This window comes from Microtus oregoni, unplaced genomic scaffold, assembly GCF_018167655.1.
Source record: "Microtus oregoni isolate MIOR12 unplaced genomic scaffold, Mior012 000000F_ref0000247, whole genome shotgun sequence".
NCBI classification, from domain to species: domain Eukaryota; kingdom Metazoa; phylum Chordata; class Mammalia; order Rodentia; family Cricetidae; genus Microtus; species Microtus oregoni.
The window spans coordinates 57,882,539-57,909,484 of NW_024543059.1; the positions used below are offsets into that span (position 1 = coordinate 57,882,539).

Genomic DNA, 26,946 nt, shown 5'->3' on the forward strand with positions numbered 1-26,946 from the left:
AAGAAAGGCAGAGGGAAAACAATTTTTTAGGTAGTAATGTTCTAAAGACCCTTAGGAATCTGATTGAGGATGCAACTGATAAAGATCTAAGGAATTTTTCACATTCAATGCTGAAGTTTCCCTTAAGATACTAATGGGTGGAAGGTAGTAATCAGTGTGTTGTCCAAGGTATACCTCAGTGAACCCAGAATAGGCTTTGGCAAGCAAAGAAAAGACTGCTTCAGGAATATGATTAGGTTGATGATTATCTTGGTCCCACGTAAAAAGCATAAATGGTAATAGATAAGAAGCATGTCAACTTCATGTAAATGCACCATCAGGAGGACCTTGTACACATGGCACATCTCAATACGGCCTTAATTCTGACCAGTGTCATCTTCAGTGTGTTTCAAATGAGCTTCTCCGTTCCGACAAGACTAATAAGCCTCCTTAAATTACAAATCAGAAGCTGACTTACGGTATGCAAATGAAGCAAGTTTCTGCTTGGCTACAGAGGATTCACCTGTAAGTTAGATCAGAGGCTCCAGTCTGTATTTCTTGGTGACTAATGAATCTGGCCTCAGCAGACCAGTTTCTGTTCCACTCTAGTTACTGGCTGAAGAAGTGTCCACGTGAGCATTGTGGACTATTCTGTCTCTCGTTAGAAAGAAATAAAGAAAGAAAGAAAGAAAGAAAGAAAGAAAGAAAGAAAGAAAGAAAACAAACCTTTAACGCACTTGGAAGTACCTTCTACCTGCCAGGGAAGTCGTGGTGGCTCACAAGGCAGACAGAACGAGGGCATTAAGATGGATTAACCAAATTAATCTTACTCTGACAATAACCTCAGACAACTTTTCCCCTTGTCCATTTCAGTACAGAGCCTCAAACCAGCAGTTTATTGTTGTTTTTCATATACGGGGTGACCTTTTTCCTCAGCAGTTACCAGTAGCTCAGAGCAATGTATATGTTGTCCTTGGGACATTATGCATAGGCGTGTGGAACAGTAAACACACATAGCGATTTCAGCTGCCCGGCTATCTATCCGTGGCACAGCACACCCCAGCTTAAGCACAGCACATGTGACCATCAGGGCTTGCCTCCAGTGAACCAGCCTACTGGGTTATATTGCTATTTAATGCTGTTTTGCATGGAAATAAATTAAGCCCACACTAAAGGAATATTGCAGCTTGGTTGCAACACTTGCATATTTCCATTCTTAAGTCATCAGTCTAGCCTTTCTGTATTCTGCCTTTTTTCCTCATTTCTTTAAAAGCAGACCCGCTCACTAGAAGTTAATGTATATATATAAATACACGTGTCTTTCAGCTCTCTAGGTAATGGGAAGGACACAAATGTAGGCAGTTAGCTTATTATGGGCTTCAAAGCCACCTTCTCCCCAAAGTGTTAATAAATGCACAACAGTTATTAATAAATGTAAAGCAGTTTGAATTATTTGAGTTTGGGATCAAAAGACATTATGACTGAGATTTCTGGTAGATTCTGGCCCCCTGCAGAAACACCAGTGTTTTCTAGTTTCACATGTAAATTTTGAAGCTATAAATAGGGCGACTGTCATAGTTGTGAGTGTCCACACTTGTAAGTCAGCCCTTCGCCTCAGAGCTGCTACTGAGAGTTGCATGTCCCCTTCAGCAATTGCAGTGTGCTCAGAGAAGTGAAAAATGAACCACCTCTCTCACAGGCTCCTTAACGCCCAGCAGCTGTTCACTAATGTCCAGTTAGTGCTATTTTGAAGTCCTTGTCCATACTTACAGTTGCCCAAGTCATGAAAGAAAAGTAAATCATCATGTCAGGCAAACATCCCAGTTGTCACCGGTCAGCAATTGACAGTCCCCTGGTGTCCCAGAAGCAGTCCAAACTCATGGTCATTTTTAAATGGATGCAGGCAATTGTTGACACAGTGGACAACCTTCTGAGACCCGAAGCTTTGGACTCCTGGAAACACATGAATTCCTCTGAGCAGGCACACACAGCCACGATGTTACTGGATACACTGGAAGAAGGAGCGTTTGTCCTGGCAGACAATCTCTTGGAACCAACCCGGGTCTCAATGCCCACAGAAAACATTGGTGAGTGTATCTGTGGTCACATTTGATTTGGGAGACAGATGTTAAAGAGAGTGACGTTTGCATTCCAAATCTGTCATCTCCCGGCATTAGACTTCTCTTTTGCTGAGCTATTTATTTTCAGGAAAAGACGTTATTGATCATATTTAATAAAACTAATGCTTAAGCTGAAATCTGCCTATATCTTATAAAAGTTATTTTTATGAGTATGTGTGAGTTTTTCAATTGAAAAATCATTAAAAGAAAAAAATAAGAGCACTTAAATGCTAGAATATGGATTGCTTAAGTAATGAAAGTACTTCATATGAGAATGTAGCAAAAGCCTTTCCATTTTTATAACATGCCTAATGAATTTAAATTACTTTATGTGTTCTTCCCGTCAAATATTTTAGCTCATAAAACTCGGGTGGATTCTTTACATTTAACACAGACTGCTTTAGGTAAAAGAGATGTTTAAATCCTGGGAATTAGTGGTTCATACCTGTAATATCAGCTTTGGGTAGGCTGACACGGGAGAATTGTTATGAGTTCAAGGCCACTCTGGACTATAGAGTTAGAGCAAGACTCAGAACAGTTGGGGTGGAGCTCAGCTGGCAATGTGCTCATCTAGCATGCAGGAAGCAATGGGTTTGAGTCCCTGGCACCAGGAAATAGAGGTACATTCTGTAATTCCAGGGAGGTGGAGCCGGGAGGTCCGGGTTGAAGGTCAGCCTGACCTGGAGAAACTCTCCTTCTTCCTAAAGATATTGTCAGTGAAGGACATATTTTGTAGCATGAAATAGCGTTGTTTCTAGGTAGTCAAATGAATATCAGTAGTTTGGGAGTAAACTCGGAGTTAAAATGCTGCCAATGAGGGTCAGATTTCTATTGTTGACAATATTTGGTAGGAGAGTAAAAATTGGTATTTAATTTTCTTCATCTTCGAATTGACAGTTATTTGGTGAGACTGAAGACTTCCTCTGTAAACCTTCAGATGAAGTTTACTTATATTGTACTAAAATAAAAGGTTCCCAATTATAAGTTAAAAAAAAAAAAAAAGAAAGCCAAAACAACACAGACCTCTCTCTCCTCCGTCAAAATCCAGGCTGACTCCTTAGCACAAGCAAGGCTGAAGTTTTCTGGCTGGAATGCCATGTCTTACTGCCAAATCATGACTGCCAATATCATGGTGGCATATTAACTGCCAAGGAATGAAAAAATAAAAAAAAGATGGCGTAACTCAAATATGGCACTGGAATTGAAAATATAAACTTAACTTTATTTCCTATATGTAAAATTTTCCAGTGAAGTGAAGTACTAATAATTTATTCTGAAGTGCACAAATTATAAATCACTCAGTAACTTCTGTGTATAAGTGAAGTCAAAAGGAGGCACCCACCATAATCTTAGGTATCTGGCTCTTTAAAAAAAAAAATGTAGTTTACTCATAATAAGAAAAGATTAAACCCCCAAAGCTTCTATTATCTGCAGACAGTTCTGCGCTCACTGTAGTCCTCAGGCTCATTCACACTGAACCCAATTCACCTGTATCCAGTGTCATTCCCCTAATTACAGAAGTGGTGTGGACCCAATCCTCTTAGTGAAGGCATGCTGAAAAGACTTATGGCTTGGCATTTTGTAAATTAAATTTGTTTCCCAAATTTTCTAATATTAGTTTTTTTAAAAAACCAAAAACAAAATAACTTATTTTTTCCCTTGACTTTAACGGAGCATAAAAATTTGAAAGACTATGTTAAATTCTGTGATCTTTTAAATTTTGAAACCCATAGACCATGTTTCTGTCTCCCAGATGGTTTTGGGACGTTCTGGCTCTACCTTCCTGGGATTACAGAATGCACCACTACCCCTGATTTACATGGAACCCTAACACAGTTCTATATCCCAGATGATTTTTTCCCAATACCAGACAAACTGAAAATGAAATGTCTGCAAGTCATCATTTTCATTTTTTCTTCCTCTGTAAAACAGTCCTAACTGTCCTGGAACTCACTCTATAGACCAAACTGGCCTCAAACTCACAGAGATCCTCCTGCCTCTGTGTCCAGAGGGCTGGGATTTAAGTCGTGCACCACCACTGCCCAGCTTCATTTTCTTAATATATCTTTCTGTGTTTAGAAGGATCGTACTTTCTATTAAAGCTTTAAGCTTAGATGTCATGACTACATTTAGGATACAATGTATACATCTTACTGATATTAGTAACCCATGCTTAGAATTTATTGTATCTTTTTACTTATTGTCCCAACCTTATCAGCATAAAAGTCACTTTAAACATTTTAAAATAGTTATTTTTTAAATTTCTAATTCATAGTCTTGGGGTTTTCTCTCTCTCTCTCTTTTTTTTTTTTGCAAAAAAGAGAAATATATGTTGTTTTAAGAATGAAGAAAACATTCTGTTTTTCCTAAAACTTGTCTTTAAATATACTATGAAAACAACCTACTATTTCCTTATCCTTTTGAGGCTCTTATCTAAACTTAAAGGATGGCTGTATCTTCAGTTATTAGAACAAATTGGTTTTCTTCTTAGCAGTTTGTTTTAACATCATCATGTGATTTACTCAGGATATATGATCCCATAAAAATGGTGTGATTGTACAGGGACAGCATGTGCCATAAAATTTGAAGGCTAATTTGTATTCAGGGGTATATATTTTGAATGTGAGTCCCATGAAATTTGAACAAATGTTCTCTCTGTAATCCTCAGCATAGGATACATTTTGATCTTCAGAAGGCAGTGGCCTCCCACCTCCAGCCCAGGAAGCAACTGCTTCCTATCCCTGTGCGCGGCTCCTAACTTTGACTTGCATTATTTTTAATCTTGCTTCTTTTATGTTAAGTTCACTTAGAGAGCTCCCTATCCAGACTTACTGTCTTTAGTTCAGTCATTGCTCATTGTCCCTCCATCTTAAGGATGTCCTCTCAGTTCTATGTATTCTTTCCCATTCCTGGTTCTTTGACTTGTTACCACATGGCGACTCTTATTTTCCTTTGGTCCCTTACCAGCAGTGAGAGTTCATCTGTTCTCCATCTTCCCAATGCTCGGTCTCTTTATTTTTGGCTTTCTCAGTAGTTTATATTGGTATCTTGTGTGGGTTTGTTTTGCATTTCTATGATTACTAAGTAACATGTGTTTACTTTTCGGGTTGAGTATGATGGAGACCTGGTCTCCTTGTATAGCCTGTATGATCTTGAACTCTGTCCTTTATCCTCAACTTCCTGAGCCCTGGGATTAGAGATATGTACCACTGTGCCCAGTAAGTAACATTTAGTTGATTAATTCTTTGCATGTGTTTATGGCCCGTTCACTCATCTTAAAGTATCTGTTAATTTGTTTTTCTCTAGTTCAGTTTTTATGTGTGTTTAGTGTATATGTCTTTGGCCAGAAATCTATATGCTACATGCTTCTCCCAGTAAGTGACTTTTCGTTTTTGTTTTCTATCTTGGGAATAGCAGAAATTTCTAATTTTGATTTTGAAACTTTCTGATACCTAGTTTCAGCACCATCTGCCTAATTTTCTCTTGCTTGTCCTTTCCAACATTGTGATATTTGACAGCATATAATAGTGTCCTCTCATTATTAATGTGAAATCTTCAATATCCTTTTTTAGAGAAAAGTTACAATTATACATTAAGAAAATACGTTCAGAAGATAATATTCTTACACCTTTACTTCTTGTGAATGTGTTAATGCCTCATCCGAAAGTGGATATAATAGTCTGTCTATATAGTTCATTCACTGGCATAATTATCTTTCATTAAGAGACGGAATATTTTACCAAAAAAAAAAAACTTAATGTTTTATTAGAGAAATAAGGAGGATGATTGGTCCTGTGGACTTTCCTGCACTTGAGATTCAGCTGATTTCATCTCCGGGTCATCATTCAACGCTGTTGATACGCTAATTAGACCTAGGAGCTTGACCAGGCCAAGTGTCATTCCCACCTCCCCAGCACCCCAGGGAACTTTCTGTTGAGTACACATACTGTCCATTGTCTTTCCTTCTGACATTAAGATTTATTGGATAGATTAGATAAGAGAAGCCCAATCCATCCATTATAAAATCTTTTATCATTTATTTTCAGAATGGCCTCAGTAGACAGTATAGCCTCCACCACCACCCTGCCACATTGTCACTTTAGACTTAGTTGTATTTAGCTGTAAAAAAAAAAAAAAAAAAAAAAAAAACCAAAAGATGATTCACAACAACAGAGGTTGTTCCTCCATTCTGCTGTGTGGACAGGAGGCTGGGCTTGTATCTCTTCAAATCTATTCTGTACTGTCTTCTCCCTGGAACCTGGACTGACCGAGCTTTGGCAGGTCCTCAGGGCCCCATCAACATCTTCCCCAGAGGTTCTGCATCTCGCTGTAGCCAATTGTGGGGTGGGGGGTGGGGGAGCTGTGATGAATGAGACTCTGAGTGACTCTCCAGTGAACTGGAGTGTGTACACGTGAGTTGTCTGTGACTAAGGCATGTGCCATAGTGACCAACATAAACATCCAGCAGTGCTAAGGGATGATATTTTAATATATGCACATTAGTTAAAACACACAGGCTATACAGAAGCTCTTTTAGTCATAAAGTTGATGACAGACATTCTCCATGATAGACAAGATCAAGTAGGGAATAATTATCACCTTGATTTATTTTTTATGGTTATATAAAGTTTTACCTTTATTCTGGGGTCTATTTGGAGATGGTTTGTCCAAGCTGACCTCAAACTCTTAGACTCAACTACCACTTAAGATTTATTTTTACAATTTTACTTAGCAGGTTGTTCATGGGTACAGTATTTATGGCATTGATGATTTAATATTGTAAATCCCATTGGATGTTTTTTCCCTCACAGTTCGGTTTTCATGAGTATATCTACTGTCATGTGCACACCTAGTTCATTCATCTGATTTAAGAATACAGCACAGTTTATCCTGAAATGTATTTCAGTGGCTTCCCATTTTTTGGTGAGAAAAGGTAGACCAGAAGTCGTTGTGGGTCTTCTTGCTCAGTGTGTTTCTGGGCATGCGGGCATGTATCCTACAAGAAAATTTTAAGGGATAAACCATATTAATCCATTTTACCAAATATTTTCCAGTTTTCTTCTCTACCTAATTTTTCCAGTTTCTGTTCTCATTGGTAAAAACATTGCACCACCACAGGCTGACACTTTATTCTGATATAAATTTTGTTAATTAGTTTGGATTGATCCCATTGCTGCTTTTATTTGTAGTTCACCTGATGTTTTGAAGGGTTCCTTTTGTATTACTTTACTTGGCCTGTTTTATTTTTATCTTTGAATTTGTTTCTCAACATTTCCCTACGTTTCTATTTCTTTGCATGGCGTGTGTGTTCTGACCACTGATTTGTTGAGGATGATATAGCTTAAAAATACTCTGTTCCTTTCCGTTTAAAAACTATTTTAAAGTTATCATTTTACATAATAATGATGTGCAATTAATTGGTTAGTTTTTAATTTTAGTGTTGGATTTTTGATGCCTAAGAAATTTTCCTCAACTTTTTGCTCCTTTTTTTTTTTTGAAAGGCATCGCTACTTTGATTTTATAATGATGCCATGCTTTATAACTTTGTAAATTTATGTTAGTAATCTTTGTGGTTTTACATTTGGCTGTAATCTTTCTAAAGTTTCTGTTTTATTGTGTTTTGTGGTAGGAACAACTGATCTGGCCTTTTCCATAGGAATAAGCCAGTTCTTTCTGTGCTCTCTCCCCTGCCTCTGTCATCCATCAAGGCTCTACAGGTGTCATCATGGTAGTAGGATCTAGTATTGCCTGCTTCTGTGCAGGACTGTTTCATTTTCAGTGATGCTAGCAGCTTTTGAACCTTTCAGTATTTCTCCTTGAGGAGTTTCCTTGGCTGCCTTTGTGCGCATCTCATGCATATGGATTTCAAAATCAATTTTTCACATCCCATACACTCGTAAGGTCTTTTTCGAATTGCTATTAGAATTAAACTTCATTCATGGTTTGATATTAAAAGAAGTACCAGAGTTCTCCAAACAAAAGAGAATTGCATGATGGGCTATTTCTTAATTATGCATACTGTGAATAATGAGTTGTTACACTCCCACAGTCTACATTCCCTTTGTTTTTTTTTTTTTTTAATTGTTGGATCGCATTCTAAGATAGTGATAAATAGAACACAACAGTAAGTGTCCTTTTCTTTTAAAGGGGGCTTTTACCATCCTGGATGTTTGCATAAGTACAAAAGACCACTCTGATAGGAAAACCTCCAGCTCAGGGGGCTATTCATTTATTCCTACTATTTTGTAAAGTTTTGTTTTTTATTTTCCATTAAACAAGTTAAAATGTACTGAATTTTTTCTGCTAATATTATTTAATTTGATTTTACTACTATTCTTTAATATACTAACTAGTTACACTTGTGAATTTCATTAGGTTATTAGTATCTAAAGTGTGGCATGCAGCATATTCTTCTAAGGATTGTTTTCGTAACACTTTAATCACTGAGAAGATTGTGAAGTGGTTAGCACACATCAATACCCTGTCTTCTGAATGAGAAAATATAAGTTTATTTAAAATTAAGTATGTATTAAAGTATGAATTGAGGCATCGAGATCGGAAACTATTAAGGTTTTGAAAAAGTTCCTTTCAGTCATGTTTAGCATCCCCGGGATGTTTTTGTTCTCCGTTGCAGTGTTTACGGGCTGATGCGCACTTACTTTTATAAAGTTGATGATCCCATATCCATTGCTTAGTTTTGTCTAAAACCAGTAGTCATATGTAGGAATAATCCCATTACTTTAGAAAGTTCGTGTCAGTTTTTCTTCCTATAAACATAATTTTTAAGCTAAAATGTAAATAATGTAGAGAAAGTGAACAAATTCATGTGTGTCTAGGATATTTGAATTTGCACGAAACTCTGATTTTTTTTATTTTATTTGCTTTTTAAGAGGACTAATTATTAATTATAGAGCTATTTAATGTAATAAGGAGGTAATTATATGTTAGAGGGGGAGGGGACGAGTGTTTTGCTTTGTTTTGTTTTGTTGGCAGGGTTTCATGTAGTCAGGCTAGCTTGGGATGCTCTGTGTAACCGAGGATGATTCTGACCTCATGATTCCCATTTGTCTGCCACCACTTGTCACACCATAATGCCGTTCTGAGCCTTCCTGTTGGGTGCCGTCTTTGGAGAAACACTTCAGTTAGTCGTGCTTCCCCCCCCCCCACCCGGATCCCTTGCCCCTCACACAGCCAGTCCAGTAGAGCAGGGAGACTTACCAGCTGCTTGATCTTTCCCAACATGAGTCAGTGAGAGCAATTGCCAGCCTGTGTCTGCACCCATGGGGTTCCAAGACTTGTACGGGCATCATCATCATCTTTGCGTCATTGTAAGCTTGCAGTTGAGTGGTGTCATTTGAGGCTGAATTCCTTCTAAGAACCTCCGAATGTCCGTGTTTTCATATTTAAAACAAAACAAAATTTAAAAATAGTCTATGAGCAATGAGAGTGCAGGGGTGAGGCTATTTCTGAATCAAAGAAGGGAGTGAAGTCACATCTCTCCGCTGACAGTTTCTCATTAAAATTCTTTACTGCTCGCGCTGCTTGTAGAAATTGGAAAAATGTGTAGCTACAAACTTTACAGACACAGTTCTGCCTAGAAAGAGATGTGCCTGTGTGGTGAAGGCACTCAGATATGCACTCACTTCCCACTGAGGGATGGCCACTGAAGAGTTGCTTAATACAAAGACCCCAAATGCATAAAGGTTTGCAGTAGAAAAGGGAAGCTGTAATTCCTTTGGGATTCTCTTTTGTCTATTTGTAGCTTAAAGAATGACAACCCCCCTCTTTTATTTTTTTTTTTTTTTTTTGATTCATCCAGTTCTGCAAGTTGAAGTACTCAGCACGGAAGGGCAGGTCCAAGATTTTAAATTCCCTCTAGGCATCAAGGGGGCCGGCAGCTCCATCCAGCTCTCAGCTAACACTGTCAAACAGAACAGCAGGAATGGTGAGAGGCAACAACCCCACTTTGCTTTGTCCTTCTATTCTCTTTCCTTCTCCTTTCTCTTTCTTTCTCTGACTCCCCTTGTTAAAAAAGAAAAAGAAAAAGCTGTTGAGGTGGACTTGTTCTGTCTTGAAAATTTACCCATAATGCGACTAAAACTTTTACCATTTAAAATAATGCCTTACTTTCTCAACAAACTTGATTTAAATCCATATAAAGAGTCCACTGGATGTTCTTATTTTATTCGTGTTTCGCCACATGCTTTCTCCTATTAGTTGTGAGCACTATGACTGTTTCTCCCTTCCCAGGGCTGGCAAAGCTGGTGTTCATCATTTACCGGAGTCTGGGACAATTCTTGAGTACGGAAAATGCGACCATCAAGCTGGGTGCAGACTTCGTGGGTCGAAACAGTACCATTGCAGTGAATTCCCATGTCATTTCCGTTTCCATCAATAAAGAGTCCAGCCGTGTGTACCTGACAGACCCCGTGCTTTTCACCCTGCCACACATTTATGTAAGCTAATGTATGCTAATGAAATCACAGAAGGCTTGAACCCTCAGAGAAAGGAAAGCCAGGCTGACATGCTGAGGATGCGGGAAGGATGGTGCGGTTGGGTGGGCGGGTGTGAGGGAGAAGACCTTTCCATTTGAATTTTAAATGTTAGACTAGGTCAGAGACACAAGTTTATTTAAATCTGTGAACATAAAATTAAATGAGCCTGGTTCAGTGATTATTAGAACTTAAGTGTATTCTTAATGAAAGCTAATTCAGTAATCAACAAGAAAATGTAAATGACTCTAATTTGTTTTTGGGTGAAAATTAACTCTTACCTTAGCAGCAGGATAGCTGGGTATTAACTCTTCAGAGTCTACTTTTATAGTATGGCTAATCATTATTTTTTAATTAGTTATATTGGGCTCATTTACACACATGCATCTTCACACAAAGCGTGCAGGCACATGCACACAGATACAAGCATATTTATATACAAAAATTAATCATTTGGCTCAACTTTCATCAAATATTGCATTGAGAGTTCAGAAATGAGGAGGTGTGCCTTGTCTGTGGTGCTCCAGAGTACAGGCTGGCACTTAGGTGACAGTTATGTTGGAAGATGGGGCTGCTACAGTAGAGAGAATGAACGCCGGGAGCTAACCAAGTGTTTGGGGCAGACAAGAATAGGATGTGTAGTCATAGAGCCTAGCTCATATTTACTTGATTTGATTTGATTTATTCTTAAGATCCTTACAGTGTCAACTGTGTTTCAAATGTATCTCATGCGTCACTTACAAGTAACCATAAAAAGGACCCAAACTTGAAAATATTTTTTTAAGACACTTGGTCCCTGTGGGATTTTCTCAGAACCAATTCACAACTTTAATCTTATCAGAAAAGGGAGAAAGACTCTAATGTACCCATCAGTAGGTAAAATCATAAGTTCGAAATTGTAATTGGGTGAAATGGATCTCTGGTAATTTAGAATACACGTTAGAGTGTTTCGGACTATAAAGTCCCCTTGAAGCTAGATATGTGCCTTGTATAACATAGTCCACAACTTTGCTGATGGAAAACTTTATAGTCCGAAACATGCAAAGTTTAATCTAAATTACCTTTTGCACATATTAAACAATTGCTACTGCCATCTTTGAGTGTAAAATCCTAATTTTATCTTGTCATTTTATTTCCCAGACTCACAATTATTTCAATGCAAACTGCTCCTTCTGGAACTACTCAGAGAGAACCATGATGGGATATTGGTCTACCCAGGGCTGCAAGCTCGTTGACACTAATAAAACTCGCACAACGTGTGCATGCAGCCACCTAACCAATTTTGCTATTCTCATGGCCCACAGGGAAATTTCAGTAAGTATTTGTACTTCTAATTAGTCGCAGGGAAAGACCTCAGAGATTCAAAACAGCTTGTGTAATAGTCCATCTTTGGGTGCTTATCGTAACTAAAAAGCAAACAAAGTAATGTAGGATTCTAATTGTTTTTACCCTGTCCATGTATGCTCAGAAGTCTTGACACTTTCTTGCTACGTTCCTGCCCACCTGTGTGGGAAGATGCTTTTCAGAGGCCGTATGGGTTTTGAGAATCGAGAGCAGTGGGGGTCTTCAGAGCACAACATGGGCTCCCAGTTGCCGGATGCCATTCCTATGCTGAATTGTGGAATCGCTTTTCACAATGTTGCTGTGACAGTTGGCACATTATATAGAACTGCAGAGTTTGAAAAGTCAGAAAAGCTTCTGGAATATGCCTACATAGTTGTTCCTCTTGTTAAAGAGAGTGATAGTAGACAAAAAAAAAAAATGATTCAGTATATAGCATGGGGTCAGGGATGTGTCTCAATGGTTTTATGTTTGTCTAGCCTGAGAAAGACTCCGGTATTCATCCCTTCTCATTACAAGAAAAATACAATACAAAACTTGTGTCTGTATCAGGCTTGTCTGCATTGTTTATTTCTCACTGTGTAAGTATGTAGAAACTCAAGAGCAGAGGAAAATGTAAAAATTGAATGATGTATTAGCCGCACCATCATTGAAAGACTAATTATTTTTAATCATAATTAGTCTTCATTCTGTCTACATTTCTTAAGGTAATTGTTTAAATACTTATTTTAGAAGATTGGGCCTCTCACATGATTTTCTATACAAAATCCCCCTTTTTGTTGAATCACTTTTAAGTTGTAAATGCAGTAAGATAGCCTTCAGCTCCATTACACAGTCAACAGTTTTACCCGTGAGCCCCGCTTGAACATGTGAATATTCTTCATTAGCGATGGAGGCAGAAGTTTTCCTCTTGGTAATGTGGATTGCTGACGTTCTTTGCGCTTCCCGCTTTCTAGGTTAATGATGTTCACGAACTTCTGCTCAAAGTCATCACCTGGGTGGGCATCATTGTCTCCCTCATCTGCCTGGCGATCTGCATCTTCACCTTCTGTTTCTTCCGAGGTTTACAGAGTGACCGCAACACTATCCACAAGAACCTTTGTATCAACCTTTTCATTGCCGAATTTATTTATCTCATAGGCATCGATAAGACGTCCTACCCGGTAAGCACCTGTCGAATTGACTGACCTTGGTCAGTCTGCAAGCTGTCAGTACACCCGTGACACAGGCATTAATGTTTGATGCAATGGATTGTCACGGCGAAGGACAAACTGTGTGGAATTATAAGACAGCTTACTCAGTAATGCTATTATGAAGTAATTATGAAGACCTTTATTTCATGGATTAAACTACAAGTTCATTTTTCTGGCTTCTTATACAACAGAAGACTGCAGGGGACCCTGTAATAAAAAGATGCCACTTTCCAAGTTCCTACTTTGCTTATATTCTGATCAGCAGCCTTTCTTTCATGCTTAAAGCAATGTATTCAACCTCCCAAGGCCTCAGCGTCAGACACAAAGCATAATTTATTAACGCATCACCCTGGATTCATCTGGGATATTTAAGAATGCCCCAGAAACAAAAAGGAAGTGATCCTACATAATTAGAGTGAGGATATTTGTCATTCAAGCAAACTTCTACAATTCTGCTCTAGATAGACATAATGTGTCTGCATATAACTGTACTGCAGACTTGTGAAGCAGACACCCACAGTGGGGTATGAGAGTCCTCTGAGGGGACGTGGAGACGTGATCTTAAAGGTCTGGCTTCCTCTTTGTACTTAATTTCCCTAAAACGGCAATCACTTAGTGAGGAAGTCTGTCACACTTGGGGGTATGGTTTTCAAGCATATGTGCCCTTGATATTTTACCAGGCCTTTAATTTGTGTCCATTTATGGAAAGTGTGTGTGTGTGTGTGTGTGTGTGTGTGTGTGTGTGTGAAGATACTGATGATATGAGGTATTTAAACACTAGTGATCCTGCCACTGACGGTTTCATGGTTGGAGAGGATGCTTCGTGCTCACAAATAACCTTTATGTTTCTCTTCTCTCCCTTCTCAGGTCTTATGCCCTGTATTTGCAGGGCTTTTGCATTTCTTCTTCCTAGCGGCGTTTTCTTGGATGTGCCTGGAAGGTGTCCAGCTCTACTTAATGTTGGTTGAAGTTTTCGAGAGCGAATATTCAAGGAAGAAATATTACTATGTGGCCGGATACTTGTTCCCTGCCACGGTGGTCGGTGTTTCAGCCGCTATTGACTATAAGAGCTATGGGACACAAAAGGCGTAAGTAATTGCAAGCGGCCTGCGTGCTTTTCAACTGAATAATTTTTTACAGCCTGTTAGCTGTCAGTGAGGGTTCCTGACAGATGAAAATCGTGTCTGAAAGCTTTACTGGGGGAGAGAAGAGGCATGCCGTGCACAAATTACAATCAAGTCTTCTGTAATTTTCTGGGTTCAAAGGATTTGTTCTCTGGTGAGACAGCTTCTAAATTATGGACTTTCTCTTTTAACACAAAAGATTGACCTGAAACAAATTGAAAAAGTAAATAACTTTTTGGCCTCAGAAAGATATTAAGTAAAAAATTCTCCCAAACTTAATGCGTCTGACTTAAGCCAGCGCTTCCCCAAGTCCCTGTGCGGCCGATTCTCCTTCTGCACTGTTACGGAAGCATGTTCCATCCCAGATGTTTCGCTTTGGTAATATTTTACCAGGAACTTTAAGAGGATTAAAATAATTCACCCTCTCTTGTTCTTAAAAGTACAGAAAGTCGCAGAATGAAGAGATGGCACTTCTCTAATGGTTTATGTTGCTAAAGGCATAAATTGGACTTCCAACTGTGCTTATTTTTTCCACTGATAAAATTAGTTAATAGTATTTATTTATAGTAAAGAAGCCCATGACTTTATAGATAATGAAAAAGAGAAATTCAATGCGGATTCCATATTGTATGAAATATGAACCACTAGCTAAAGTGTGTATTTTTTTATTGTTTTTATTGAGCTGTATCTTTTTCTCTGCTCCCATCCCCTTCTACCCTCTCATGATCCCCACACTCCCAATTTACTCAGAAGATCTTGTCTTTTTCTACTTCCCATGTGGATTAGATTCATGTATGTCTCTCTTAGGGTCCTCTTTGCTGTCTAGGTTCTCTGGGGTTGCGTACCGTAGGCTGGATTTTCTTTGCTTTATGTCTAGAAACCACTTATGAGTGAGGACATTTGATATCTGTCACTGAAGTGTGTCGTAATGAGTTTATGCATTATCCACGTTAATGCTGTGGATGTTGCGTGCTTATATTTTCCCCTAGTGTGTGTCCATTTCTAATGGAGGAATTTATGCTCTACTCTTTGGCCACTAACGCCCTCTGAGTGCTTTCTTTGAATTCTCTTATGCAATTTAATTCTTATCAACCCGAAAGACAAATTTCGAGGATTACACATAGAACTTATGAATGATGGTGCAATGTGGAGTGTTGCTTGGCATCGTCTAAAGAAGTTGAAGTTTCCTAGGGCTTCAGGCCTGGGGTGGGACTTCCGTTTTCCCTGTGAAAACTTCTGTACTGTACTGTGCCGGAAATGAATCCTGCTGCAGGTCGAAGTAAAGGGATCGCTCAACTTTGTTGGGTCAAAGCCAACTCAGAATGATTATAATTCTTCTTGCCCATGATTAATGAATTTTCAAAGGCATATGGAGGGATGGTTTCTTAGCTAGATTTTTGTGGTTTGGTTTCTCTGCTTAATGTGAGGATCCAGGAAAGCTACTTACTGCATTTTTTCTCCTTCCCTAATAGTTGCTGGCTTCATGTTGATAACTATTTCATATGGAGTTTCATTGGGCCTGTGACCTTCATTATTCTGGTAAGCAAACTTCCCTTTCACTGCCTTTCTGGTGGCCACTGTAGCACTGGTACTCGGGACTCTAAGCTATGCCCCTCCAACTGCTAAGAGGACAGTATCGTGAAGCATATTTAGACGGTTGCCATTATTGAAAGCTGTACACTGACTGATTCACTATGCCTGAAAAATACCCTGTGCTGTTCCTGTATCAGTGCGCTGAAACAGCATAATAATATCAAATAAATAAATAACATACAGAAGACCACTCATCAGCCATGTTAAGAATTTTTTGACTGTTTTAGTCAGGCAAATGGACATTACTTTTTTTTCTTCACAGTCTAATAGTAATTTAGTTTTTTTAAGTGAATGTTCATACCTTAAATTCTTGTAGATCATAAATCTTTATGAAACTTGAATTAATTAAAATGGCTAGTAAATAAATTTTAAATTCACTGGAAATAAGAATATCTCTTGAAGAATTAATATACTTTTTAAAAATCATTAACAGTTTATTTTTAAACATTTTATATACGTCATCATTAGTAGCATTAAGGTATTTATAAAAACCTTTTATATCATTTATATTCATATTGGAAATGGCAACATCAGAATTTTATAATTTAAAACTTTGTCCCAAGGACAGTACAACGCAGATCGAAATGAGTATTAATTGCCTTTAGAAGTTTGAAAAAATACCATAAACAAGTTTAAATATCATCCATGCAGAATTGATGTCCTTACACACACTAGTTATTGCTATTTTAAGTATTGTACTGCTACTATTTTTTTTCTTCTTCAAAAAGAAAAGGTCTTAGTTCAGTCAGTAAGACCCTTGCTGTGCAAGCATGAAGACCTGTAGTGTGGAAAGGGAACCCAAGTATAGTCAGGAGACTCTCTAGCCCCAGAACAGGGGAGGCAGAGATGGCAAGATTTTTGGTACACACAGCAAGGCTGACCAGCCGAATCTCTGCCCTTCAGCTTCAGTGTGCTACACTTTCTCCAAAGATAAGATAGCGTGATTGAAAAGGACACCGAACGTCGATCTTACACAAATAGTTAATTAAAAAAATAACTGTTGTTGAACAAAACTTAACACCTAAAAACAGCGTGTGCATTTTAGATCTTATTACAACTGTGTCGCATAGCTACTTCAACAACCAGCATGGAAACCAGAGATGAAAGCCTGTGTAAACCGCAGAAATATTATTAGTGTTCCTGAGGTTGGGATTTTTTCATCAGATTATCCTCACTAGGCAATGGCCCCAGTTCTGCCCCTTAGTGTATAGGACCACACCCTTAGTGTTTTCTAGCATAAAAACGGCTAAAGGCTTTTTTAGAGCTCCCTAAAACAAACACATTTAAATACAAAGCCTGCATTAGGGGTGTTTGGGATATAAAACTGTCACGTGTTTACTTCTGTTGACTGAGAATGTCACCTCTAAAGATTAGCACTAACTAATAATATATTAAAAACATTTTGTTTAAAGAACAAGTTAATGTGTACTCAGTAAGAAATGAGTAAAAGGTATTTTGGTGCATCACCCACTTATAATGGGAGCCCATTATTTATCACTCTGATATTCATTTATACTCTGCCTTCAGACTGACCTGTGGAGGGCTCTAGGTCACATTGTTCCCTACCTAAAAACAAACAAAAGAAACCAGCCGGTAACAATTACCATACAGATCTCCTTGAGATTCGGAGATTGCTTTGCCCTCTAACCATCCCAGCACAGAGAGAATGCAAAATGATAACTTGAAATACAATATCTAACCTAAATTGAGAAATGAGATTGTACAGCATATGTATGTTAGAAACACATTTACCTAAGTAGGTACTGTGGTATTACAAGACATTTAAAACCTAATTCTGACATGAATCTTAATAATATAAATTGTATTATATACTGTCCCTGTAAGGAATATTCTTATAACAAAACATTACTTGCTATTCCAAGAAAATACATTTTGGATTATGACTGAGTTGAAACCATTTTAACTTAATAGTATTAAATAGGTCTACCTTTGTAATATTCTGTGAAGAAAAGTAAGCGTCTGTGGGAGATAAAACTTCCTACTTAACGCCTTTCTATAGAATGTCTTGCCTACAGGCACTGGACTTATTATATCTATGAGAAAAGTGCCAGTTAGTAATGAGCAGGGGAAACCATTAGTATGCCTGAAATGGTTTAATGAAGGCTTGGATCATGACACGTCAGGAGCTGTTCTTATCATTTGGACAGCTCCATCTGCATCATTAATAATTAATTCAGTTCAGTAAGAGTTCAGCTCACATGCTCACTTAGAAATCTTCTTCAGAGAACACCTCTCTGGCTGCCCGTCCAGGGGAAATCGCTTTCTGCTTGGCTAACAGCAAAGATCTGGAGACACAAATGCAGTTTTAGACTTGCATTTGCCAGGTAGCCAAAGCTCTAGGGAGGACAAAAAGGGTCGGAACATGTGCAGTTCAGCCGGGTTATTTCCGAGCGCTGTTTCGGTTCTTCTGTCTTATCATATCCATGTCAGCCCTGCAAGCTGTGGAATGAATTTAAAGCTGCTAAGCCCAGACAGATGTGATTCAATGGAGCAAGCTGATGACCATAAAACAAACCGTGCTTTCCTATAATCCCTGGGAACTTCTCCTTTCTAAAAACTCTGTTGTATGTCATGCCTAACAACGGAGGTGACACTTAACTCTGTAGTCCCCATTAGATTAGCAAAGTATGATGTAAATAATAATGTATGCAATTATGATTTAGGTATTATTAGTAGTCATTGGAAGAGTGTCCCAGTTTGGTTATTTATTTATTTATTTGCTGAGTGAAATTTTTTTTAACCTCTTCTGATTCTGGTCCCAACTTTTACATGTGGTTCTATTAAGAAATAACAAAATATCTGTATGTTTACAGATATCTGTATGTATATACCCACATTCACAGATAAGTCCACAGTGTAGAGTTAATGTACAAATAATTTCTTAACAAATCTCCCTTCCAAATAAGTTATCACCATGTGCGTTTAGACTAGTGGGTTATATACATGCCTAACATAATTCTATTTAATGATCTAAATTTACTAATTTATGTGAGTCATTCAGTTTAGACAATGCTTTTCATGTTTATACAGCCTAGCCCTTTTCCTTACCCATTGATTAATAATTTTAACCTATCCCCTTATGTTTAAATTCACTAGTACTTAGTAATATTTTGTGTTGTGGGGTGTGTGGGGGGACAACAACAAAGAATGGAAGTTGGGATGTTCTCTTCAGACAGGACAAGTTACAGCAGAGGGACTGGGTGGTAGAGGTGTTCACTCTTTCTGTCTCTTTGTCTGCCTCCAGAGAAAAAAAAGGGGAATGTTGATTGTCGTGATTTCTTTAGTTTTTCAAAGTCTATAGAAGATACTAGAAATTAAATAGGGGAATAAAAAAGTTAAAGGAAATGAAGTCACTCGTTCTGTTATTTAAAAACAGACAAAGCAAAAATGTAGTACTATGACTAGAAAGTCATGTATGTCTTGAGAAAGGAATTCAGATTTGTAGATAGTCGTTTATTTGAAAGCAGTCTGCTGTCTTAAGGTGACTGTTCTGGACTGTAGATTATATTGAAGCTGTTCTTGTCTGCTTTTCTGTGCCTGGATTTAGGCCCTACCATTCTATTTTAAAAGAGCAAGGAAGAAGTGGAGGGGAAAACAGGAGTGGAAGTATAATAAAATATACTAATCTGCAAAAATCATAATTTCTGGAGTGTCTTGCCTCTTGAAAAAAAATCATAATAAAATTTATTGTATGAAACTGAAATTTAGTATTAAAATGTTTAAACATTAGGTAAGAGAGAACTATAAAGTAGCTTGTGCTTCCGGCAACGGTCTGTTCCATTCCAGGAAGAAGTTCACTGTATATGTTGATGGTAATCTGTTTTATTGATCAATATCTATGTCACAAACATTTTTTTTTCCATTTCTCTGGTTCACTGCAAATAATATATATTAGTGAAATTTTAATATTTAGTAAGCATGGAGAAAACTCTTTGACTGACATTTTTTTGCTATCTTGTGCCTCAAGAGTACTCCTTGTAAGCCTCCTTTTGTAATTATTTTGTTTAGAAATGACAGTGTTTTGTCCTATTAAATATACCCTTGCTCCATTATTTCTATGTTTTCAAGTAATTTTTCTTCGGAGGCTAAAGTCTTGTGTATGAGGTAACTGAAAGTTTGATGACAGTATGTCATTAGCTATCATTTTCTTTTCCATTTCATTAAAGTGGAAGATTTACAGAAACAATTTGAATATAAAAGCCCATTGAGCATTTTATTATTTTTTCCATCATAATTTTTGTAACAAAAATTTTTCATGGAGTGTATCTTTAAGGTGATTCTCTTTTGAGTCTTTTTAAAACACTCTAAATTAAGATCACTGTGATGCATCCATTTTTAATCCCAGCACATGGGAGGCAGAGGCAAACTGATCTCTCAGGGTTCAAGGCCAACCTGGTCTATATAGACTACGTAGCGAGTTCTAAGCCAGCCAGAGTGACATAATCAGAATAGGTACCAAATAAATAAATAAATAAATAAATAAACAAGTAGAGTAAGATGGATGGACGGACGGACGAACAAACAGTACATTCAGGGCATTCAAAATAGGGTTGAAAGGTTTTATCTGCTTCTGTGATGAAGGTCCTCTCACCCAATATTGCAGTCCATTCCTTTTTTAACCTTGAGTTTGGATTGAGATGTTGAGTTTATTTACATGCAGAGTGTCTTTGAGCAGATCCCTTCCCCAGCTAATACAGACTGAGCATAGCACATCCTGGCCTTGCGGGGCACTCTGCCTCCCAGCCACCCTCTAGTGTGATCAGTTAAGGTGACCAATGCATAGAATGGAAAACTGGTGGCATTGCTGATCTTTGCCTTTTTGAGAAAAGTAAAAAACACTCTTTACCATGATTCTTTAAAAAGTCGTCAGTGTTTACTCCATTACCACAAAGAATTCTAATTTTCTCCAGGGCAGAAGCCTGTCTTAAGTGTCCACAGCATGATCCACACATCCTTGTGTAACACAGGCTGGTCAATAAAATATCTGTTGGGTGAACTGTGTGATGTGGTCCATTTCTGTGAAAGAAAACATGTCTATAAACCAGCTGGAATAATTCTGTAAAAATAAAGGAAGAAATGTTCCTATGGTTTTATCTTCTCTCTGATAAACTTCTTAAGAAGTTAAATAAAACAAATATCTGTTTTGCCCTTAAGTAACTACCCTAGAAAGGTAAACCATCTGTCACCATGTGTAGGTTATGCCCATTAGCCTCATTTTATCCCTGAACAGAGGAAATTCTACATCTATGAGAAATAATAAAGTGCATCAGAGAACAATGGTACGCAGTTTAAAGTCTTTGCCTTGTTCCCGAACTCATTGGTAGGGACATGTGGAAATGTTTAATGTACTGGTTTATATCATGCATCATGGTTATAAAATCAGAAGTAATAATGAATGGGTGTGGGGTCATTTGCTTGTGTGTCATTGTGACTGGGTGGCCAGGATGGCAATGACAACACGGTGGGTTGTCTCTCACCTAAGAGAAGCACATCCCCTCATACAGGGTGTGTTTCTTGAGTCTTCCACAAAGACCCGAGAACCATGGGTTATGCTGAGTTCTCAAAAAGCCATGAATAGATGGATCTATGCATGGATGAATGAAATGTCACAGGAAGGGTGCAGGGGTACTCTCACATAGCTCTAGCCTTCGGGCTCCCCTCTGACTCTGCCCCAATTTACCAGTCTTCCCTCTCCTCAGTCATAATGTCCCCACTGTCTTCTTTATCCAACCATCTGACCTCTAGGGAATCCAACACTTCCACATCAAATTCCAGCCTCCTTAATTTGCTTTTGATTGTCCCTAAAGTCCTCACACAGCTGACTACTTAGTCGAACTTAAAATTTTGTGAGAATTGACCAATTTCAGGCAGTGTGAACAAGGGATGAAAGAGCGAATGACTTTTAACATTAGTTAGATAGGAAGTACGCAGACAGTAAAAACCTTACCTTCTTACTAGTTTCAACCATTTCATATATTTTATTTAAATGGCTGCTCTGTTACCTTAGATGTCATACAAACGTCATTCCTCTGGTTTAGTTGGTCACCATCAAGAGGTAGGCTCTTAGCCAGGTTTCCTGGAACTCAGCAATTTCTTCCACAGCAGGTTCTTGATGTAAATGCACTTCTCAGACTTCTTTTCGGGGTCTCTATTTAGGTGACTTTTAGTCCTTGGACTACATTTAGCTAAAGAAACTAATTTAGGTTTTTTAATTAATTTAATCATTACCACATGATACTGGCTTAATGAGCTTGCAATTCTATGTCAAATGATCTGTTAGATCGATCATAATAGCCAGGGTGTTTTCCACACAGGCTGAACTCATCACTGTATACACAAATGAAAATTGACTTGCTGTATACAGTGTCCATATGCTGTGGGTACTGAACTGGGTGAACTCATTAACTAAATTTGCAAAACGTATTTTATCCGTTGTTCATAGTGATCTGATTCTTTCTTTATTCATTAAAACAGCTAAATATTATTTTCCTGGTGATTACGCTGTGCAAAATGGTGAAACATTCAAACACTTTGAAACCAGATTCTAGCAGGTTGGAAAACATTAAGTAAGTATTTTATGTTTGAACTGTTATACTTGACGAGCTCAGTAAAAGATATCCTCCACAGGGAACGCAGACGTTTCTGCCTTCTGGCAGCTCTAGAAGGGATTCTGAATGAAATCTTACCGATCGAGGTTGAATTTCCATAACCACGTTGCGGGCATTGGTCAAGAAGCAGATAATTTCTGACTTGATCTAGAGTAGAGAAATTGTTTCTGTGGCTTCATGGAAATTTCAGAGCACTGTAGTGATTTCATTTGAATTTAAAATGCAATTCCAAATGATGGTCCTGTTTGCATGGCTGATATGATTATATTAAGTTTGTTTTGTTAAATGACTTTTTGATTTAAGGATTCTAAGCAGTTTCTCCTCCTAATCCTGTTTTCCTAAGAGAATTTTCCCTATTACTATTGTTATCCTGAAGATTATCTGTTGTTTTCATGCTAATTAAACAAGTGTTTACTTTATCTCGATGTTGAATAAAATCTGCAATATTCTATTAGTGGAAATGCTATCTAATTAACCCAAAATTGATAGCTGTTGATTCATTAAATCAGCTATGGAAACATTTTCAGACTTATTTTTAAAATGTGAGTCTTAATGTAGAATTCAAGGACATATTAAAGTTGGGTATGCCAGGATTGTGAAAATACTATTTTTAATGTTAAAAAATGGCAGATTATAGTCAGGGTAATATCTTTTTAATTAGATGTTTTAAATAGGTTAGTGCCAGCTTCATTGCATGTTGCATGGTAAGAGAGAGAGCTAATCGTTAGCGTCTCTCTCTTTTCTCCCCTTCCTCTTTCTGTCTTCCCACCCACACCAGTAATTACCGTGTCTGTGATGGCTACTATAATACGGACTTGCCTGGGTAAGGTAGAACCCTGCATTAACAAACTTACGGCATGATTTATAGTTTTTGCAAATCCGTCGGTATCATGAATTGCTCTTAATTTTTATTGCTATTTTGGAGTATCTAATTTGCTGTAGTATCCTTAAACTATAATATGCCTTTATTTTTTTAATTGCTTGCCTCTGCATTTTGACTTTCTTAATTTTGACTAATTTATAAAATATATAAATGATTTCTTATTACTTTCTATTTTAATTCTGCCTAATAATTTTGTTTCTCTTTTCTGCTTATAATGCTTTCTAGCTATGAAGATAATAAGCCATTTATCAAGTAAGATCATTAGTTAGACATGGAATGCAATGACTGAAACCCTCTCATTCCGCCCCGTTTTCTGCAGTTCCTTTCTCCTTAAGCTTTTCATGATGAAATCTCTGCCAGAATATTTTATTTTGAAACCGTTCTTGTGTTTTGTTTTGTTTTATTCTGTAACTCATTCCAGCTAGGCTTCTTCATGCTTTCATTGTAATCTCGTAGGCTCACCTCAGTCTAGCGTATTAGAATCCGAAGTCTAGGCTCTCCGTGATTATCTGCCATTTAACCTTTCTGTGTGTGTCGCATTATCTAGTATCAGACGCGTACACCACAGGAATAAAAATATAGGAGTAAACTAATTAAGGACTCCTTAATTTCCTTCACTGAAATTCACATGAAAGACAGTAAAGCCACGGGGGACATTTTACACCTTGCATTTTAATATCGTTTTGATGCCTGATCATTCTGGAGCGAGGAAAGGCCAATACCCGCTGTTGCTGTGCTCACAGGAAGCTGCAGTACTAAATGTTGTTCTTTCTTAATCGATGGAAGGTTAAAGCCAAAATGCTGTTGAATTTGGGTGAACATAGAGCAAGTCAACCTCTACTACTGAGTCGTTACTAAATGAGATGAATGTTGTTCCCCTCATTGAACCCGTTTAAAAAAAAAATTGCACTTTATTTTTTCAGGTCTTGGGTGCTTGGCGCGTTTGCCCTTCTGTGTCTCCTGGGTCTAACCTGGTCCTTTGGGTTTCTTTATATTAATGAGGAGACTGTTGTGATGGCATATCTCTTCACCACCTTTAATGCTTTCCAGGGATTGTTCATTTTCATCTTCCACTGTGCTCTTCAAAAGAAAGTAAGTGGAGGGACCCCTGGGGAGAGTCTCCATATTCTTGACCTTTGACTTGAGGATAGGTCTGGAGAAGGTTTCTCTTGACAGCTGGCTTGTTCATGAACAGTGTCATATTGTAATTACCTTTACCTGTATGGGGATGTAAGCACCCGTGCAGAGTCACAGAGCACCAGCCACCTTCTGAATCTCTGTTTGGGACAATAGCACACTAGATTCTCATGTCCAGAGCCCCTTCGTTGGCGAAAGGGTTTGAGAAGTACCTGTGCATAGTTATAAGCTAAAAAAAAAAAAAAAAAAAAAAAAAAGATACAAGGTTAAATTCAGTCTTAGCTCACTGATAGGAATGTGCTGGTCCAAAATGAAAATGAACCCAAGGACAAATAACATTAATTTTTAAAGCTCCAGACATGCAAAAGATTAATATTAATGTTGCCTTGTGAGTGGTTTTGAAAGATCTAAAACAACTATCATTTAGTGTTTCACCTCTGATTATTCTGTCCTGATTTCATGTATGTGATGTGGAGTCAACAAAAATAATTTCAAAAATGAAAGTTGAGGACAAAAACCTTGAATCTCTAGCCAGAACTAAGGAAACCACTTAGCTGCCATTTAAGTTTAGAATTATGTGCCTTTCACGAGGACGCGCCCTTCCCTGCCTGCATGTCTAATGTAGTCTTTGATTCTGTTATTACTAGTTGGTCACTAAATTGAACAGAGAAAGAGAATTGTGAAAGTGAAAACGATTAAGTTTTCAGCCCTGACAAGATGATAGTGTTGTTACTTCCATCGGTTTTGAATAAGCTGTAATTTTGAGATAATGACGGTGGGGACATGAAATACTGACGAATAATGTACAGTCACGGCAATACAGGCATTGGGCAAAACCAACACCAGAGGGTGTGATTTGGATAAAATACCATTTTGATTGCCATTGTCTTGGTTATTCGGCTTTCAGAGCAACTAATAACAGTTACATGTGTAGAAATTTTTCCTAAGGTATCTTCTGTTTTAATAACCATGTACTTTAACAGTTTAAACATTATACAGGGATATCTCTGGTAACCACTACCATTTCTGTGTGTGTCTTACGTAAGTGAGCATCCTACGCAAAGCATATAGTCACGTAGTGGTTATTTCTCAGAGGTCACTCCATCAGCTTTGACATAAAGCTCAGCTTTGGTATCAGAAGGCTTAAGAGCCCGTTTCTTTATATAGCTGCGTGTACATGGAATTTCCACCGTATTCTGACATTAAGAATTCCATTTTAGAAGCACCACGCACCCTCCCAGTCCTCCATGTCTCTTCATGAGAGTTGCCATGATAGATTGTTAATAATATAACATAAAATGATTAAGTTGAAAAATAAAATTTCAATGCTTGAATGAGCACAGTTGGGCCCAGGAAGTGCTTTGAAAGCTCGAGGCTGTTCTTGTTCGTTCTGCTATGCGTCACTTAATAAAACAGAGAAGATGGCGATGCAAGTGTGCTTAGGTTTAGGAGGTCTTCGTGCGGCAATAATTATCTCATTGGTGAAGGAGTGTCAGTCGGGGCCTTGCCAGGCAGTTTTAACAGAATTATGAGACGGGAATGATCTCAAATATTGTGTAATCTACTGGAAAAGACTTTTTTTTGGGGGGGTCTCCAGTTTTTTCTTGTCTATTTTAATTTCAAAATCTAGCTTTAATGTACAAAAACCATATTTATACACCCGTACAACTACAATATGCCCCCTCACAGTCCCTTCTCACACCTCCCCACTCTTCCCACTTCTACGCCACTCCCTGTCCATGAGGGGCCTATTTCAGTTGCTTGGATTGCACATTTTAAAGGCTAAGCTGAACTTTCTTTTAGGGGAGTATTTTTGCGTCTACTCATCTACCCCAGCTTCAGGGAAGAAAGGAAATTACGTGGGTCACTCATTCTTGTGAGTGGAAACTGAATAAATAATGCTGCTGTGTGCTAACGGAGCCATTAACATCTTAGACGCCACAGGTGACAAAGGCAGACATAGCAAACACCTGGGAAAACATCTCCTCCCGAGTATTGGCAAATGTGTGAAAATACTTTTCATCGGGTGTGTTCTCGTGCCAAAGGTGCACAATCCAGAGGTTTATGTATTGACTACCTAGGAAGGCTAAGCTTATAAAACGTCAATGATGGACTTCCAAATTGGTTATATACAACCAAGCATCAAAGACGCTATTTTTTTTGTCTAATTATTTTGCCAATAGTTACTAAGTACTTGAGAGAAGAAACCTTTACTATATCACTTTGTATTAATAATCAGAATTTGCATAATAACAGTAGACTCCAAAGCATCTCCACATGAGTCATAAAGCTACCACCAACCCGTCTGCGGACAGACAGACCTTTCTCTAGTGACTAATACTTGTAGTGATATTTCATTTGTATTTTAAATATCACTACAAATGCTTCAGCAACTTGCATCGAACTTGAGTCAAGTTCAACCTGTTTTCTCTATGGAAGTTTAGTTTTTCTCAGT

General features: G+C 38.0%; 1 protein-coding gene across 36 annotated transcripts in view; it reads left to right on the top strand.

Annotated features, from left to right (window-relative positions):
* Adgrl2 (adhesion G protein-coupled receptor L2) overlaps window positions 1–26,946 on the top strand; it is a 614,876-nt gene that overhangs the window by 579,756 nt on the left and 8,174 nt on the right. For 20 of the 36 annotated variants that reach the window (XM_041651225.1, XM_041651500.1, XM_041651510.1 and 17 more), the window contains 10 exons: window positions 1,883–2,066; window positions 9,919–10,044; window positions 10,350–10,555; window positions 11,732–11,905; window positions 12,889–13,095; window positions 13,993–14,213; window positions 15,722–15,788; window positions 22,338–22,429; window positions 23,250–23,294; window positions 24,278–24,446. In XM_041651225.1, coding sequence (XP_041507159.1) covers window positions 1,883–2,066; window positions 9,919–10,044; window positions 10,350–10,555; window positions 11,732–11,905; window positions 12,889–13,095; window positions 13,993–14,213; window positions 15,722–15,788; window positions 22,338–22,429; window positions 23,250–23,294; window positions 24,278–24,446 — 1,491 coding nt within the window. The remainder of the gene's footprint in view (window positions 1–1,882; window positions 2,067–9,918; window positions 10,045–10,349; window positions 10,556–11,731; window positions 11,906–12,888; window positions 13,096–13,992; window positions 14,214–15,721; window positions 15,789–22,337; window positions 22,430–23,249; window positions 23,295–24,277; window positions 24,447–26,946) is intronic. The other 16 variants (XM_041651544.1, XM_041651337.1, XM_041651273.1 and 13 more) reach the window with 1 other exon arrangement.